The sequence below is a fragment of the Hyaena hyaena genome, unplaced genomic scaffold (genome assembly GCF_003009895.1).
Source record: "Hyaena hyaena isolate Hyena2069 unplaced genomic scaffold, ASM300989v1 scaffold_93, whole genome shotgun sequence".
Taxonomy (NCBI): domain Eukaryota; kingdom Metazoa; phylum Chordata; class Mammalia; order Carnivora; family Hyaenidae; genus Hyaena; species Hyaena hyaena.
The window spans coordinates 3,832,869-3,852,588 of NW_024080724.1; the positions used below are offsets into that span (position 1 = coordinate 3,832,869).

Below are 19,720 nucleotides of genomic sequence, written 5' to 3' on the forward strand. Positions count from 1 at the left end.
GTTACTACTATTGATGTGGCGTGTCCCTGTCTTTGAAAGGAAATTAAGCTAAGCTCTTTGCAAAATCATACATCCTTTCTTTCAGGACCTTATGCATGCTTGCTTTTTCCTTCCTCCCTTCCTCCTTCCCTCCCTTTCTCTTTTTAAATATCTTTTTAGTTATCAACATTAAGATGTTTCACCTATAACAACTGGAAGTACACTACTTTAAAATTTTTTCAGTCTTCAAAAGGGATTTGACTCGTTTTCTATACATTTTTCATACTAAGAGTCTATAAATTTCCCACTGGTTGCCTCTAATTGTCGCCCAAATTACCCCTTACACAGGTCATCCCCAAGTCATGCCAGAGAATAGATCTGGTTCCTGTTTAAGGTTGAAGTCATCTGCAAGCAGTCCTCAAGTCCCCAGCAGCACCAAGGCACACACCAACATCTTAGGGGCTGGACGTTAATTTGGTTTTTAGAAAAGTTTTTTTAGAAAAATAGATGTTTAAAGATCAGCTGGCATATATTACAATGTGGCCAATACTTTTGGTTTCACTCTGTATAGCAGCTTTCCTCTTTACTTCATCCTAGATCTCCTAAGCAAACCATTCACAACATGTTTGCTAGAAACCGGTCCCAATGACTACAATCACTAATTCCTTCATTCATCACACATTTACGGAGCACTTATTGTGTGTCAGGATTATGCTAATCACTGAAGGGGAGAAAAAGAGAAAAGAGGAGATAAGAAAAAGGAGGCACAAAGAAGAATAAACTCAAGGAGAGCAAAGTCTAACCAAATGTAAGACAAGTATACAAAATAAAATATAAAAATAGAATTGTGTATTGAAATTACTCACTAAAGGTTTCTGGAACTAAATTCCATAAGAAAAGGTCAAATAAAGGCCTATAAAATTTTGTAGTAAGGATAAATTACTATTAGCTGGAGAAATATGGAAAGGTTCCATGGGAATGACGGGCATTTGAGAAGGGCTAAGAAATATAGGCAGTAGGCAAGTGGAGATGGAGGAGTATCTCAAGCAGAGGAGGAAAAAGTAGGAAAGCACTTGACATGTGGGGGTGATGGGCAAAGGGAAGTGGTGGGAGGGAAAACTCTAAAGATAGGCTGTGGTTCAGATCATGGTCTGAACAAGACTGGAGAGTCATTACCATGAAAGAAACTTACTTGCAAATAATACTTCCCCGTGATTTCCTATGACAAGGTTTAATCTGCAGTGAACAAGCTACTGCTTTCCACATTTCCGGCTGGCACTTCTTAATGTCAAGAACAGGTATGTTGATAAAAGGCATCTTTATGCTTCCTTTTTCCCACAGCTTCATGTCATTCATGGCTCCTTGATCTGACTGAGCATTACAGCTCCTAAAAAGTTCTGTTGGCCTGAAAAGCAAAAAGGCCAGAATTGAGAGGCAATTATTTTCTAGAGAGAAGTAATGGGTAAAATCCTGACATACTAATGCATCAGGAAAATCTGGTGTTTTGAAAGAAAGTACATATGGCGCATCAAAGGATATCAGCTTTGAATGTATGGAGATTCAATGCAGACACATTAAGATTTTGACTGCATCTTTCCTTTTTAATACAAGTTAAAAACTTAAACGCTCTGTATGGGGCTATCATCTCTAGACTTTCATACTACAAAATAAATGAGTTACAAGTTTTAAAAACTGAGGTATAATTTTTTTGTAAAAAGAAAATACACAAATGGGACAGGTGATAGCTATGCTTGTGGTGAACAGGACACAATGTATAAGCCTGTCAAATTACAAAGTTGTAGACTTGAAACTAATGTAACATTGTGTGTCAACTATACGAAAAAAATAAAGAAAGGCACAGATTTTAAGTACAGATTGGTGTGATCTGACAAATGTGTACATTTACATAAACACACCCAAATCAATTAAGGAGCATTTCCATCATGTCACAAAGTTCCCTTGCGTCCCTGTCCAGTCAATGCCCTCCCCATTGACTATACCCCAGAGGCCACCTCCATTCATACCTATATCACCATATATTAATTCTGTCATTCTAGAACTTTATATAAATGAGAACATATTGTATGTACTCTTTTGGGTCTGGTGTCTTTGGCTAAACAATTTTTTTAGATTTACCTTTGTTATATATATTGCAAGTTGTCTGTTTCCTTTTATTGTTGAGTGGCATTCTATTAATAAATGTACCACAATTTGTTTATCCTGGCAGTTCTCACACTTTTGATCTTAGGACCTATTTACACTCTTAAAATTTCTGTATTCTCAAAAAGCTTTTGTTTATGTGGGTTATAACCACCAATATCTATGACATTATAAATCAAAACATCTTTTGATTCATAGTTCCTAATTCATTTAAAATGGGTTTAATAAACCCATTACATGTAAGAAGTAATATTTTTATGAAAAGTAACTATATTTTTCAAAATAAAACTAAAATTAGTGAGAAGAATAGGACTATTTCACAGTTTTGAAAATATCTTTAATATCCGGCTTAACAGAAGACTGCTGGATTTTCATATCTTCTCTTGACTTCAGTCTGTTGTTACAGCGCATTTTTTTAAAGCTTATTTATTTATTTTTGGGAAGGAGAGAGAGAGTATGGGAGGGAGAGAGAGAAGGAAAGAGAGAATCCCAAGCATGCCATCAGTGCAGAGCCTAATGCAGGGCTTGAACTCATGAAATGTGAGATCATGTCCTGTGCTAAAATCAAGGGTTGGTCACTTAAACGACAGCCATCCAGGCACCCCAGTTACATCATCCCAGTGTTTTATATCATTGCGAAAACTCTACTGCTTCACTCTTGGGAGAATGAGAGTGAAAAAAGATAGCAGCTTAGTGTTATTATAAAAATAGTTTTGATCTCACGGGGTTTGGGAACCATGGACCACACTTTGAGAAATGCTCGTTTATTCATTCACCTGTTTATAGACAAAAAGTTTGTTTCCAGGGGCGCCTGGGTGGCTTAGTTGGTTAAGCGTCCGACTTTCGCTTAGGTCACGATCTCGCGGTTCATGGGTTCGAGCCCCGCGTCGGGCTCTGTGCTGACGGCCAGCTCAGAGCCTGGAGCCTGTTTCAGTCTGTGACTCCCTCTCTCTGACCCTCCCCTGCTCACGCTGTCTCTCTCTCTCTCTCTCTCCTAGAAATAAATAAAACTATTAAAAAAAGTTTAAAAAAATAAAAAAAAAGTTTGTTTCCAGTTTTCATGTCTCTTCATGGCTACAAATGGCATTTTTGGGTCATAACTTTCTAAGAAACTGCCAAACTATATTCTAAAGTGGTTACACCATTTTACACTCTAAGCCACGATGTATGAAAGTTCCAGGTGCTTTACGTGCTTGTCTGTCTTTTTTAGTTGTAGATGGGGTTTTAAAAATTGCATTTTGCTGATGACTAGTCACGTTGAACACCTTTTCAGGCACTTATTATTTATTCAGGTATCTTCTTCTGTGAAGTATCTTTCTAGTTATTTGCCCTTTTTAGAAAAAGTTGTCTTTTCACTATTGAGTTATAAGAGTTTTTAATATATTCTGGATATAAGTCCTGCTTCAAATATGTACTACAAATACTTTCTTCCAGTTTTGGTTTGCCTTTTCATTTAAAAAAATTTTTTTTAAGTTTATTTATTTTGGGGCACCTGGGTGGCTTAGTCGGTTAAGTGTCTGGCTTTCGCTTAGGTCATGATCTCGCGGTTCATGGGTTCGAGCCCCGCATCGGGCTCTGTGCTGACTGCCAGCTCAGAGCCTGGAGCCTATTTCAGAGTCTGTATCTCCCTCTCTCTCTGACCCTCCCCTGCTCATAATGTCTCTCTCTCTCTCTCCTAGAAATAAAAATAAATAAATAAATAAATAAATAAATAAATAAATAAATAAAGTTTATTTATTTTGAGAGAGAAAGAGCAAGAGAGAGTATGTCAGTGGGGAAGAGGCAGAGAGAGATAGAGAGAGGATCCCAAGCAGGGTCTTCACCACCAGCACAGAGCCCAATGCAGGGTTTGAACTCACAAACCACGAGATCATGACATGAGCCAAAGTCGGATGCTTAGCTGACTAAGCAACTCTAGCAGCCCTGCCTTTTCATTTTCTTTTTTTTTTTTTAATTTTTTAAATGTTTTATTATTTCTGAGAGAGAGAGAGAGAGAGAGACAGCATGAGCAGGGGAGGGTCAGAGAGGGAGGGAGACACAGAATCTGAAACAGGCTCCAGGCTCTGAGCTAGCTGTCGGCACAGAGCCCGATGTAGGGCTCAAACCCACGAATCGTGAGATCATGACCTGAGCCAAAGCTGGAGGCTTAACCGACTGAGCCACCCAGGCGCCCCTCATTTTCTTAATGGTGTCTTTTGATGAGCAAAATTTAAAAAAAAATTTTTTAATTTATTTTATTTAGCTAAAATATTTTATTGGGATATAATTTACAAAGAGTATAACGGACAGATCTTGAGAGTTAAGTAAGTTTTGAAAATTGTATTCATCCATGTAATCAAAACCTCAAACAAGATATGGAATATTTCTATCACCTCACAGAATTCCCTTATGCCCACTTCCAGCCAATTTCCTCTTCCAAAGGCATTATCTTTCTGATCTTTATCCTCATAGGTTACTTTTACCTATTCTTGGTCCTCATACATACGGAATTACAAAGCCTTTATTTTATATTGGGCTTTTTTCATTCAACATATGACTCATCCATATTTTGGGGTTCATCAGTAGTTTAGCTTTTTTTCCTTACTGTGTACTATTCCATTGTTCAGCTACACCATGATATGCTCTTTCATTCCCTTCTTGATGTACATTTTATTTATTTTCCCCCAAATTCTGGGTTCTTATGAATAAGGTTGCTATATAAGTCTTTTTTGGAATTAGATTTTCATGTCTCTTGGGTAAATGCTTCAGAATGGGATTGCTGGGTCATGAACTTGACTTTTTAACACACTGCAAGGAAACTCTCCAAAGTTCTTAAACCATCTTATATTCCAGCAGGGAACTATGAGAGCTCCACTTGCTTCACATGTTGTCAGTCTTTTTTTTTTTTTTTTTAATGTTTATTTATTTTTGAGGGGAGAGGGAGGGACAGAGAGGTGAATGCGAAGCAGGCTCCAGGCTCCAAGATGTCAGCGCAGAGCCTGACGCAGGGAGCAAACTCACAAACTGCGATCATGACCAGAGCGAAAGTTGGACACTCAACCAACTGAGCCACCCAGGCGCCCCCCGAGACTGTTGGTCTTTTAATTTTAGCTATTCTAGTGGGTGTGAGGAGGCATCTCACTGAGCTTTTAATTTGTATTTTGCATAAAAAATGACAAAGAACTTTTTCGTACATTTAAATGGCTATTTTGATGTCATCTCTGGTGAAAGACCCTTGACATGCTTTTGCCCATTTTAAAAATTGGGTTGGTTAGTTTTTTATTATGAGATTGTAGGAGTTATTATATATTTTGGTTACAAGTCCTCTGTCAAATGTGTGTGAGTGTACACGTGGTACACTGAATATTTTCTCTCAGATTGTGGCTTGCCTTTTCAATTTTTAAATGGTGTCTTCTGGTGAACAAATGTTTACATTTGAACTCTAACTGTAAACATTTTTTCTTTTATAATTAGTACATTCTGTCTCCTATCTATAAAATCTTTGCCTACAGCCAGATTGTCAAGATATTCTCCTATGTCTTCTTCTAGAAGCTTTATATTTTCAGCTTTTATGTTGTGTTCTATGACCCATTTTAAATTAATTTTTGTGTATGATGTGAGATAGAGGTTGAGGTTCCTTTTTTATATATATATATACATATTCAACTGTTCCAGCATTGTTTATTGAAAACATGTTTCTTTTTGCATTGAAATGCCTTGCTACCTTTGTTGAAAATCAATTTACTGTGTGTGAGTCTATTCTTGACTCTCTGTTTTGTCCTATTGATCCATTTGCCCAAACTTATGCCAATTTACATCGCTTTAATTTTCGTTACTTTATAGTAAGTCTTGAAGTCAGGTACTGTAAATTCTCCAAATTTGTTATTTTTTTGAAAATTCTTTTAGCTATTCTAGGTCCTTTGTATTTTCATTTGAATTTCAAAATTAGCCTGGTAATTTCTATTTTAATTTTTAATTTTATTTTTTTTAAGTTTTTAAATTTTTTTTTTTTTTTTTTTTTTTTTTTTGAGAGAGAGAGCACGAACAGGGGAGGGAAAGAGAGAGAGGGAGTCACAGAATCCAAAGCAGGCTCCAGGCCCTGAGCTGTCAGCACAGAGCCCAACATGGGGCTCAAACTCATGAACCATGAGATCATGACCTGAGCCGAAGTCAGACACATAACCGACTGAGCCACCCAGGCACCCCTGGTAATTTCTATTTTAAAAAGCCTCTTGGCGGGTGCCTGGATGGCTCAGTCAGTTATGGATCTGACTTCGGCTCAGGTCATGATCTCATGGTTCATGAGTTCAAACACTTTGTCGGGCTCTGTGCTGACAGCTCAGAGCCTGCAGCCTGCCTAAGATACTGTGTCTCCCTCTCTCTTTCCCTATCCCCTGCTTGTGCTCTGTCCCTCTCTCCTCAAACATAAATAAACATTTAAAAAATATTAAGAAAAATAAAAAATAAAAGTCCTGTTGGAATTTTTATTGGGACTGCACTGAATCTAGAAATCAGTTTCAGGAGAATTAACATCTTAACAATATTGAGTCTTCTAATCCATGAACATGGGAGCTCTCTCCATTTATTTACTGTCTTTAATTTCTTTCTGCAAAGTTTTCTTGTTTTCAGTGTATAGTTCCTAAATATTTTTTGTCAAATTTATCCTAAGTATTTCATGTTTTTTGACGCAATTGTATAAATTTGTATTTTTAAAATAAATTTCACTTTCCAGTTGTTTGTTACTAACACACAGGAATACAATTGGCTTTTGTATGTTAACCTTGTATCCTGTGACTTTGTTAAATTCAAGGATTTAAGGGGAGTTTGTATGGAAATTCGGGGGCATCTCCAAATTTGTGGTTCCCACCTTTCTGGGGTTTGCTACTCCCACAGGTAGCCAATGCAGCAGTCCCAAATTCTGACCTCTAACTCCTCTGCCCAAGACTGCTGATTTTTGTTTGAACTCTTTATGCCATGCAAGGAGACTGAGAGTCCCCATGAGGGAAAACTGGATATGTGGCATTCACACAGTGTGGTTTCTACCCGTCCTGCTTTTGGTCCCTCTCTAATGCCTTAAGACAATAGTTTTTTCAATATTTTAGACAGAGTTCATAATTGGTACCTGTAGAAGCATTAGTCTGATACAAACTATTCCACCATCTCTACCAGCGAGAACTATGTGTCTAAGTTTAACTTCAAACATTTCATAGATTTCAGATTTCCTCAATCTCTAAGCCAAGTCCTTATTGGCTAACATTCTATTACCAGCCATAAAGATATCTCAATTTTCTTGTTTGAAATAATATTCTGAATACTTTAGAAGAATGGGATTTGTGTTAGTTTGAACCTTCTTCTGGCCCAACTGAATGATTTTTTTTTTTCCTCTTTGCCCTCCTGATCTCCAGGCTGCAGCTCACAAAATCAGCCCCCTCTCATTTAGAAACTCTCTCTCTGGCTTCCTGATATGGTGTTCTCTAGGCTTTTGGATGCCTTTGTGTTTTCCTCACTGCTTGTTCAGCCATTAGGTTTTGGGCCCTTGTTTTTCTGACCAGGCTTGATAACCCAAGAAAATACAAGTAGGTAAGAAAATATTTTTGTATGAAATAGGGAACTCACTGAGTGAGACCTTCAACCGCCCTGAAGGTCCTTCAGAGGAGATCGGGCGTGTTCAGGGTGGTAGGGCCCGTAGACATCCTGAAGGTCCTTCAAAGTAAACTGTTCACAAGAGGGCATTTGGATGGCCAAATTGTTCGCAGTGATTTATTCTGCAGTAAATTGCTTCTACTGGTTGTGTAATAGAAGGGAGTGGGTAAGACTGGTAGACTGAAGGCAGAGAAGATTCTTGAATTCTGGGTGCTTTAAGTATCTCTAGTCTAGTCTAGTCTAGTCTAGTCTTGAAGTGCTCCCTTTCCCAGAGGTGACGTATCAGATGGGTTATAGCATTTAAAGACGAAATCATAAAGAAATGCTCCTTCCTTTTAACTTGGCATCCGAGTAAAAATCAGAGTCAAGTGGTCTTTTCAATTACTTAAAAACAAGATAATTAATGACAAAATACTTCCATTCCATGTACAATAATTTGCACCTACCTGTTGTTAAAATTAGTACAGTAAGTAAGATTTCTACAGCCCAACTGGCAAGGTTCCCGAACATCTGCTAAACAAGTCAACATGGACACTTCCATTGGATTATATTCACAAAAGCGATCAAACTCTTGCCAACTCTGTGTATTGCCCCAGCTCATGCTATAAAGTTTCGTGCACAGTTCCCTAAAACAAAGGCACAAATGTAGAAACACAGGTGAGCCAAATGAATACATTGTTTAGAATATGAACAAGAAGAAAGTACAAAAACCAAAAGACTAAAATTTATCTCCTAGAATTTAAAGCCATAAACAGAGCTTCACCATGAAAATGTTAGCCTTCTTTTAATCATCCATCTCTTTCCTTTCTGCCATGGTTGTTAACAAAGCTCAGTGCTAAATGTAATGTTTAATTATAGTATTTGTACATCCTTATTCTTGGCACAATTATTTCTTCTACTTCTGATCCCTCTTTTACCTTTAAAGTAAGATATATCTACACTTATGTTCCAATCACAGAAAGTAAAACTGTGATGTGGTCTTCAGACTTAACAAGCTTTACAGACTTAGGGTTCACTAGTTCTCCCTGAAAAATTACCCCCAAATCACTTATATTCCTTAAGATATACCAAGATACTCTACATGTAAAGGCTTATGTACTCCAAAGCTCCTATATACTATTGTATTTAATACATGACAATCTTATTTGTAGTACTCCATGATTACAAAGCAGCTTGACTACATGCATATAACTAAAATAATATCAGTACCATTTCCAAAGTGCCTTCACATTAGTTTAAGTTTTAAAATTTACAAATGTAATAAAAATGCAAAAAACCATAATGCATATAATATAAAATTTAATTCTACCAAAATACACAAAGTCAGAAGTAAAAATTTTCCACTCCTGCCACATTTTATTTGACTCTTAAAATTAACCCTTTGAGGAGGATGTCTTTACTTTCGTAAGTTTGTTCATTTACTCTGCTGATGTTTTCTGAGTGCCTATTTTGTGTTAGACCCTGTTCAAGGCACTGGATATTCAGTGGTAAATAAGAGAGACAAGGTCTCTGCTCTCAATGGAGCTCATACATCATAGAGATAAAGATGCTGAGATCAAGTTATATTAGGTACTTTGAGCTGGAAACCAGTCCTTTCTCTAGCCCTTAACTTTCTCTATGACCTTGGACAGATGGTTTAATAACATCTCAGAGTTAGTTTTCTATATATAAGCAGGAATTACACAAACTGACACCTATCAGAAGGTGACACAATCATCTTTTAAGGTTTCATGAAGAGAAAATAAGATGGAAATAAACCATAAAACCTTACATCAAGGTAAGGCAGGGCAAAGTGTTTTTTTAGTGAAGTTCTTCTAGGATGATGCAGGGATTCCAATCTCCAGTGTCTTTAGGGCATAAACTCTTTTAAGGACATGCAAAGAATTACTCAGCATCCCTCCCATAAATATATTTATCAATGCCTGTCAGCAATTCAATTTCATTAATTACAGGACCAACTTAACTTCTCTTTAAGATTTTTCTTTGGACATTTTCCAGTTTTTTAAAATATCTTTGGTAAAGTTTGATTTAGTTTGATTATGCTATTCTAAGCATAATTTTTACTAATTTCCATTTGGAAACCACAGAAAAGACTGTTTCATTCTGGTAGGTGATATTCGTTTCAGGATGTTTTAGTAATATGTACTTCCTTTTCACCTAAAATCTCCCTAGTAAAGCAAACTTCTATTTCACCTGTGTTCTACCACAACCTTAGTAATCTCCATTTATTCCTGTCTATAGATAGTTTCTGCCATCCTAAATCTGTATTGTTAATTTTTTTATCCCCAAGTGTATCATCCAAATGAATGCCAGTCCACTGTTCTCTACCTTTGGGTGTAAGTGCCAACACAGATCATGTACCAATATGTGCAAAAGGTTGGTTAATGTTCAAAGTTTCATAATTTAACAAAAAGAATATCCCTTAGATGTCAGATCAAAACATCTTCTAAACTCTAAGCTTACTTAATGATACTTTGGGGGTACAGTCCAAATTACATCATCTTTAAATATTTATTGCCCTGCCAATGCTAATCCTCTATACCCCCAAACACAGTTCTTTTGGCACTTGATGTTCAAAAACAATGTTTTCTATAAATGACACTCAATAAGTAAATGTGAGAATATAACATATATTTGCTAGACTTAAAATCATGAATTAAAGTGCTATTTTCTACTGGTTTTAATAAAGGAAAATGAGATACTGACCTACACATTGAAGTGTTTGCTTTAGAACAACAATGCAATTTAGCCCCATCAAGGCCCGTGGAGGGAGGAGGATGTAGAGTGACTCCAGGGTGAACAGACTGTGAACTTTCAAGAAAGCACTGCCAAAGAGGATCCTGAGGCAAAGGCTGAGTTTTACAACCCTCGATGAGGCCATCAACAATCTCCATTTCTGTCTTCTTAGACATCAGAATTCTCTTGCAGGCACTCTGGCAAGCATAGTCTTTAGCTCTGTCACAGCAATATAAACCTACATTTTTAGAATATATGTGGCTTAATTAGCTGATTTTATGTCACGCACTGCTCAGAACAGAAGAACATGGTGGTGTACTGGAAACACTACTAGTGAGTCATATGTCCGTAGCTGCAGCACACGAGGCCTACCAAATTCTCTCTCCATTACTTGGCAGCACAGCAAATACTGAAGAGCTATAGGTGGATTAGGTATCTATTCCCAGAATTCACCACTGCCCCCAATCATGAGATCTTTAGCATCAATCCTATACCCTATATCAAGTCAATCCTATATCATGAAAGGTCATCTCGTCCTACACCTAAGAAGACCTTACGTGCAAAGTATGTTAAGTTCCTGGAAAAGGTACTACAGATTAAACTGGAATTATTTCATGCTAGAAGCAACTGCCTAAAAGGGATTATGTTCTCGACAAAATGAGAGAGAAGAATAATTTCAATAACAAAAACCACAAACGCCGTATTTCATGACATTCTGGGATGCAAAGCTCTTATATATCTCTCCAAGTTAATTAATCTAAGTTGTAATTTAAACAATATAATAGCAAACTCTGACAAAATATCAGTTTCCTTCTGCCTTTAATTTTCTACAAAGAATCAGAAAAGAAAAGCACTTCTAACCCGATTACAGAATTCAGAAGGGGTTCTTTGAAGTAGTTTTCTCAGGCATCTTTGACTTTTTAAGAAACATATTCAGGCTTATCTTTTTGTAGCTTTTTCTTCTCCAGATTTCCTATGTATCAGTACAGACATTTGAGATGGTTGTTCTTCTAGCTTTAAAACATCTTTCTGGTTTTTGTTTTTATTTATTTTTTTCAGAGCTGTTACCACCTGAGTTCCAGCAGCACCTCTGTATAGCCTAAATGTCAATTTCTACAACTCTGCCTTTCAAATGAATGAAGGTCATTTGATATTCATCCTCTGATATTCATGATACAGTCATACCACAGTATGTCATAAGCTTTAGAATTCTGCTTTAGATGCTGGATATGCAGGGCACATAGCACTGCTTCTGAATTTACAAAAACAAGTCTGTCAGCATCCCAGTATAAATCAAAACATTGGCATTCGGCTTATAAATCTCATCTTTTGTCAGTTTGGTTAAAAAGTCAATCGTTTCAAGTTTGGTCACCTCTAAGTAAAGAAAATGGATTATGGGATGTACAATGCTGAGACTTTGAAGACCCCATAAGGTGCAGGCTCATTAGGAGGCCCTGATTTTCAAAAATATCAGGATCTCTTCTCATTTTAATGATGCTTTTATTATAAAAGTAATAATTGTTCACCATAAAAATTCAAACATCACAAAAACAGACAATGTGGAATATGTATATAACTAAATATGTACCATACTATACACTTAGTTCTACAACTTGCTTTTTTTCTTTATTAGGTCTTGGACTTCTTTCTATATAAACATACTTTTGTCTTTATTTGAGTTACATAGTATTGTTACTATACAGATATATAATTTATTTCATCAATTTTAATCAATACCCTATTGACGGGTATTTAGGTTATTTCTAATTTTTCTTCATTACCATCAGTGTTGTAGCAAACATTTTTTTACGTGTGTAGATAGATTTTTGCAAATTTATGAGTTTTCTTGAAGGAGAAATTCTGAGAAATGGAATTCCTAGGTTAAAAGGTATGATCATTTGAAATTCTCAACTCCCTTTCAAAATATCCATACCAGGGGCTGGATGGTTCAGTCGGTTCAGTGTCCGACTTCGGCTCAGGTCATGATCTCACGGTTCATGGGTTCGAGCCCTGCGTCGGGCTCTGTGCTGACAGCTAGCTCAGAGCCTGGGGCCTGCTTCAGATTCTGTGTCTCCCTTTCTCTCTGACCCTCCTCTGCTCACGCTGTCTCTCTCTCTCTCTCAGAAATAAATAAAACATTTAAAAAAATTCAAAATCTCCATACCAATGAATTCTCCCATTCCCAGAAACAAAGAGTGCTTGCTTCCTTATACCCTTGACAGCTCTTCTTTCTTGGCATCTTTCAGCTGTGTTCATAACATTCAATCTGCCAAATCTAAACACCAAAGGAAGTCTGGTACTTCCCAAATGACCAAGACTGCAGATATCTACAAGAATTTACTTCCTTTTTACAAATTATTTTCCCAAAGTTTGAAACAAGAGGAATATGTCCATTTTACTTACTATCTGTTGGGTTCCTCATTGGATAAGATTGGGTATAATTGTTCACACAGTGTATTAATTGTGGACTAACAGAGGCACAATAGTTTTCCACTGCTTTGATCTGAGACGGGCCAGGAGAAGAGTCTGTTCGAAAGATGGCTTGACAGTATTCTCGGCAATTTGTGTGATGGCCTGCATAACTGCAACAAACTGAGCCCACTAAGGGGGAAAAAAGGAGAAGATGTTGGAATGGAAACAGCTATTGGCTGACAAGAAAGCATCATAATATTGATAGAAAAATGGAGAAATAAAACCATGCCGCAGAAGACAATTACTTTAAATCAACACTACTTTCGGAATAGCCATGAGGACATTCAGGTGCTTACTGGTACAAGAAAGTCTTATTTGTCAACTTAGAATCTACATAGTCCAGTGATTCTCAGCAGGAGCTGCACACCCCTGTGGGAGATTATGGAGATGCATGGAAGTGTTTTTGGTTTTCATGATGACTTGGGGAACTACTGGTGATATTTAGTGCATGGGGACATTGCTCTGCAGTGTACGAGGCAGTTTCACACAGCCAAAACTGTCTCCAAAATTCCCAATACTGCCCATGCTGAGAACCACTGGAACAGCTTCTTTTCATGTTAGACTTGTGGAGATTTACAAACAAAGCAAGGCAAACAAAACCAAAATAAAACAAGACCCCTTTGGGGGTTTTATAAAATAGGTCCAGTAAAAACTAAGAGAGATCAGGCTCATTTCATAAATTTGACACTTATATAACTATATATCTTGAAAAAAACTCAAAAGTTCTGTTCCATTTGAATATCTCCAAGAACATGCCTAAGTTGAAATGCTCTTTAGTTCCCAACTGATGTGACCTGCTTTAATACTGAAAAGTAAAGCCTGTATTTGAAATACATTTCTTGATTTATATATTTTTAGAAATCAAAGCGGGGGACCATCTCAGGTGTCTGGGGAGAGTTAGATGAGTGGCTGTGGGTACAGATGTGGGATTTACACTGGAGAAAAACAAGAGACCCTCACAGGAGAGGTTAAGGGGTCTGTGGGAGGCTGAAGGGAACCAAGATGGAGGTATGGCAGGAAACAGGTAAGAGAAAGGCAGGTAGGAAATCTCTGATACTTATTAGAGGTTATGGAGGAACCAGAATCAGGTTTCTGATGAATTCTACAGACCAGGGAATGAGCAGGGAATCCAGGCAACTTCCAGAAATAATAACAATGATAAAACTATACACAAATTAAGCTAGGACTGAACTGATGCAGGACAGGCCTTGGTTTCCTGCACCAGGAAACAGTTTCCTAATTATTGTGCCACCTGTTTTTAACTTACAATTTACTGTGCTCATTGCTGAACTGTGTCCATTGCTTATAATTTACTACTTACTGTGCTCATTGCTGAACTGTTCAATTTCAACACAAAGAATAATTAATGGCTACATTTATCACTGTTAACCTTAGTGAGGATAAACTGAGGGATGGGGAGGGGAGGAATACTGAGGACATAAGAGATAAGTGAGAATAAGCCAAGGATGCCCATCTTCTGATTCCTCCATGAGGCTGGCTTGCTCACTAATGTGGGAGTACAGAGATTATGTGCAGCACTATCTGGGAAACTGTGAATTAAACCATGCTTCGAGACGGTTAGAAGATAAAGTGTGTAGCCAGCTAATGTTTCTTATTACACTTTGATGAACCGAACTGCCAAGCTAATCTAATCAACTCTTCTGTTCCTCAGCTATGTTTTCCCAACCCTAACTGCCCTCACTACTCCCTTTACCTGGGATGCCTTTCTTCCCATCTCCACTGTCATATCTTGTCCATCCTTCAAGGCCCAGATCAGCTACCAACTCCATGAAGTCACCTCTAAAACCCCGGCAGGATGTGATCCCTCCTTCCTCTGAACTCTTACAGCAAGCACTTTTATCAGTGACACTATCCCATATCCTCTATGTTCTAGAGGTTTTTGTGCAGAGGTTGTGTCCTCATATGCGTGTATGTCTGCACAGAGCCAGCAGTCAGTAAACATCTGCTGAATGAACTGAGAGGCAGCTCTCGGCAAGTGCTACATTATATGACCTGGGAATGCTGAATTTCTGCAAGTAATCCTATTCAGTCAAGTCAGGCATGATATTCCCATCTAACAGTAGTGTCTACTTTGTAAATCTGCATTGCAGGCATAGCAGTTGTCATAATTCATGAATGATCTGGACACCCTAGAGGAAAGAGCCTATGAGAACCCTGCTGGGCCTACAGACAGCTTACTAACAGCCCGCATCATAATGCCAGGTCTTGGCAATACTTCTAACAGCTAAATCGTATTCTGTTAACTGTGTTTTGCTCCTTGGACTGCTCGTATAACCATTGACAAAATACTTACTTTCATTTCTGCTAATGCAACTGAAAAGAGCATTCTGCAAATTAAAGAAAAACAGACAAATTAACCACCACGCAGAATTTCTAATTTTATTCCACTTTATGGTTACATGGAAATCAGAATATCAAACTATTTGATTCTTCTCCAAATCCAAGGCTGAAGATGAAGGAAGTGAGCTGCACCCTGGTGAAAAAAGAAACTACCTTCTAACACATACTGGGGGTCAAGGTCCTCATTCTGAATCATGAGCTGATCATGTTATAGCAAACCAAGTTTATGTAAAGCTGTACATGTGTGTTTATGTGGGGGTGGCCCACAATGTATTAATCTAAATTATTTCTTGGCGTATATAAGAGAGCTCCCAGAAGATAATACACTTAAAGGCATTTAGGGAAATAAGAGATTTCATGTAACCATTGCATTTTAGAGCTGAAAGGTCCTTAGAGATCATCCCTAATTGTTCTCAAACATGGCCATGCACTACAATCACCTGGGCTTCGCAGGCCTTTCTCTACACTTATAGGATCAGAACCTGGGAAGGAACCACTGAAATCTACACATTAAGGCTTCCAGGATGATTCTTATGTAATTACTGAATCACTGTATTGTACTCCTGAAACTAATATTAACATTGTTTGTTAATTATAATGGAATTAAAATAGAAAATAAACAGATGATTCTTATGTAGCCACCCTGGGAAGTTGGGGGCTCTCTCTACCATTTTAAAGATAAACAAACCATTTCCTCATCAGAGGGGAAACTGCCTTAGGTTACAGAGCAAGTCAAAAGCAGATCAAGAGACTAGAATTAGTATTTCTAGAGTTCTTAGATCACTGTTCAGAAAATATCACACTACGTTAAAGTCATTGTAAGGAAAATAAGAGGTAAAACAAGACGAAAACAAGAAATTCCTTGTTCAAAGCCATTTGGATATTCAGAGCTTATCAGCTATGATTAATATCTCTTATAGTAGAAGAGAATGAATTCCTAAAAGTAATAATATGGGCATAAATAAAAGGTAGGTGGAAATCAAGCGCTCTTTTAGTTGAACAGAGATGACTTTAGGTTTCAGTTGTACCTAAATCATAAGCTGGCTATGTGATCTGGACTTTTAAAAGGACCAGCTTTATTGACATTTAAAATCTACCTTCAGGGATCCATCTATGAAGCTGTGTGAAGCTGTACTACATTCATTTTCTCCACTAAATAATATTCTACTGTAGAAATAAACCATACTTGATTTATCCATTAAAAGCAAAACAAAACAAAAAACAAAACAAAACAAAAGCAAAAAACCCAGGCCTCACAGATAAGGGCTAAAGAATTCATCCAGTAGGAATTCTTTCTGCTAGAGATCTCATCAAGCAATATGAGGAGTGAAAAGTAAACATTCTTGGTGTTCTTTAACACTCATTTCTAGATCTCTCTTCATTTATGTTTCTTTCTTTGACTTTTCAAATACCTACTACAGATAGCCATCTATTTTGGTTCAGTGGTTTATGGATCATTTCCATAAAATGATCTAAATCAATATTAAAAGCAATCTGCTACCAACTTTCCAGCCCCCTTTGAGTCTCATTGCCTTTCTCTTTCTAACAAATTGGTTGTTAAGAAATTGGGCTCGGCTTTTTTGATCTTGTACTTGAAGGAGTGTATTTATTTTTTAAGTATAGTTTATTGTCAGGTTGGTTTCCATACAACACCTAGTGCTCATCCCCAACAAGGAAGGAGTGCATTCATTATCTTGGTGGACATCCTGGGTCGCATGGCCTGATCTCCAGTTTTGATAATTCTTCCAGTTACTCATACAAGTCTCCAGAGCAGTTGTTCTCAACTAGGGGTGATTTGCTTCCCAGGGGACAACTGGCAATGTCTGGAGACATTTTTCATTGTCATAACTGGTGTGGAGGAGCAGTGTGTGCTACTGGCATCTAATGGGTGGAGGAGTCCAGAGAAGCTACTAAACAACCTACAGTGTGCATGGCAGCTTGCTGACAACAATAACAACAGCCCAAAAGATCAATAGTGCCAAGGTTCAGAAACCTTGTTCTAAAGACTTCCAAATTTGTTCAAGCTGGATTTTTGGAAATGTGACCTTCCAAATAAAAGAAATATCACTCTGAGTTGACGTGGTAGATCACTTCACTTCAGAGAGATACTTAAGGAAGGACAAAACCTGAAAAATGTCAAGAGATCACCTAATTCAACCCCTTATTTGACCAAAGCCAGAGATGGAGGCCTAAACAGGAAAAATACTTAGATAGAACTCTAGCTCTCACCCACAAATGGGCTGGCAGACTATGGCACATCGGCCAAATCTTGCCTGCTGCCTGCTTTTGTAAATGAAGTTTTATTGGAACAGCCACACCCATTTGTTTATATACTGTATATAGTTACTTTATACTACAAGGTAGAGTTGAACAGACAGAGGCCGTACAAATTGTAAGCCTAAAATATTTGAGATCTGACCCTTTACAGGAAAAGTTTGCCAACCCCTGATGTAGGAGGGCACAACTATCTCCCTCGATGTCACAGCCAGAGTTCAGAAATGTTCCTTAAGCACCTCTCATTTCTCTTAATGTTCACTGATAGACCTTTCATGGATAGGTTCACCTTAATTTATCAAACTAAAACATTCATATTTCAACACAGTAGTACCTCTGGTATTAACAGATACCATTTTTACATCTCTATTTTTATCTTTATTAATTTTAAGGTTTTAAAGGATGGTCCTTCATTTAAATATACCAGTTTTTGAAGAATTCATCAATCCTCTGTTGCTTACTTTATACTCATGATTTCAAACTCTGATCATATCCTCCTCTTTAATAAAGGATTCTTAACCTTAGGTAACTATAATTAGGTATAAACTATACCTTAGCTAACTGTATCTATTATATAAATGATAGGTAACTCTACCTTTTCACTACTTAAACTATTGATTAGTTTGACAGGTCTTAAGACATACACATTAATGAGTTACACTATTAGCTACTTCCAGGTCCCTGCCCTACTCCTGCTGGTTTTTAGAAACTGCCCCAAGCCCTTCCACCCAGCACCGGGAGCAGGCTGACCAGGGGGCAATCTCGGCAGAAAAACTAAAATACAAAGTAAAACCAAAGTCAAGAGAACCATATGTGATCCTTCAAGCCACAGTGACCCTCCTTAGGGGAAGAGCCACTGGGGTACATCTGGGAGGCAGACTTTCCTGGTCTAATCACTTGTTCAGAAGTTGGCTCCGTGGATTTATTTTCTGTCCTGGCCATACACTTTTCCATTTCTGGGACTCCTTTCTAACATTTTTCCACTCGTCTTGATCCTTTCCCTGGCCACCGCCCTTCTACTTCTGGCTGCCCCGCCACCCTGCTTCCACTCCTTCCCCATCCTCACTGATGATGAGGATGATGAAAACAAAACAAACACTGACCACACGAATCTTGTTAAAAAAAAAAAAAGTTTGATTTTAGAAGTTTTAGTCACTTCTGGACAAAGACCCAAAAGAGCACATTTTATAAACTGTTGTGTAATGTTCCCTATTCCCAAGGCTACTTGTTAAAAGTAAAGGAGCTGCTCTGTCCCTAAGGCCTCAATAAATTGTTTCTTTTTCATAAATGGTCTGAAGTTTCTCCCACTTTGAAGTTTTGCATTTCATATGAGGAATCTAGTTCATCAAATGCTAAGTTGGAGATACTCAATAATTAACCTTTATTTTAAGGAAGCTCTAGGCCCGATGTGGGACTTGAACTCATAACCCAGAAACCAAGGGTTGCATGCTCTACAGACTGAGCTAGCCAGGCACCCCTCAATAACTGACCTTTAAAAACAAACATGTTTTTAAACCTCTACAAGATGTCTTTTCCTTGTTGTGGACACTATGGCTTTTTAGATAAAAAGTTAAGTGACGAGAATATGTAATGATTTAATAGCATGATATGGATATCACAAGTGATTCTTCAATTTCTTCAGCCTCCCAAATAATAAATACCATGTTAAGAGTTGGATAAAAAGAAACACCCATAACTAAAATAAGATTAATAGGTCTAGACTGCTCAAAGAAATTTGCTAATTATCACCAGAGCATCCAACCAAGTGGAAGCAAATTCAAGGGCAAGTAATAGCTGCAGAGTAACACAAGATCTAGAACAGAGCTCAGCACGGAGTGTTTGTGATAGAACGACTTCAATGATAGCTCCAATTCTTCACATTTCCCTTCCCTCTATCTGCTTCTCTCACATTAACTCTGGACTTAGCCATGTGATTTGTTTTGGTCAGTGGACAGTGGCAGGCTTGAAGCAAGCAGAGTCCTGCACAGATAGTTGCACTTCCTCTCTTGGGGCCCTGTCACCACCATGGGAACATGACTGAGTTCAAGGGCTAGAAGAGACACATGGAGGAGAGCTGAGCTGAATCCTAAATCAGCTAGGCTCACGCTGACCAGCA

The 19,720-nt window shown here is 37.8% G+C and overlaps 1 protein-coding gene across 1 annotated transcript in view; it reads right to left on the reverse strand.

Annotated features, from left to right (window-relative positions):
* The window catches only part of RECK (reversion inducing cysteine rich protein with kazal motifs), an 84,414-nt gene that overhangs the window by 30,669 nt on the left and 34,025 nt on the right, over nt 1–19,720 (reverse strand). Inside the window, exons 7-11 of the mRNA XM_039234856.1 lie at nt 15,284–15,317; nt 12,901–13,098; nt 10,468–10,735; nt 8,208–8,387; nt 1,172–1,384 (exon numbers count right to left, since the gene is read on the reverse strand). Of these exons, the coding sequence (XP_039090787.1) occupies nt 1,172–1,384; nt 8,208–8,387; nt 10,468–10,735; nt 12,901–13,098; nt 15,284–15,317 (893 nt within the window). The remainder of the gene's footprint in view (nt 1–1,171; nt 1,385–8,207; nt 8,388–10,467; nt 10,736–12,900; nt 13,099–15,283; nt 15,318–19,720) is intronic.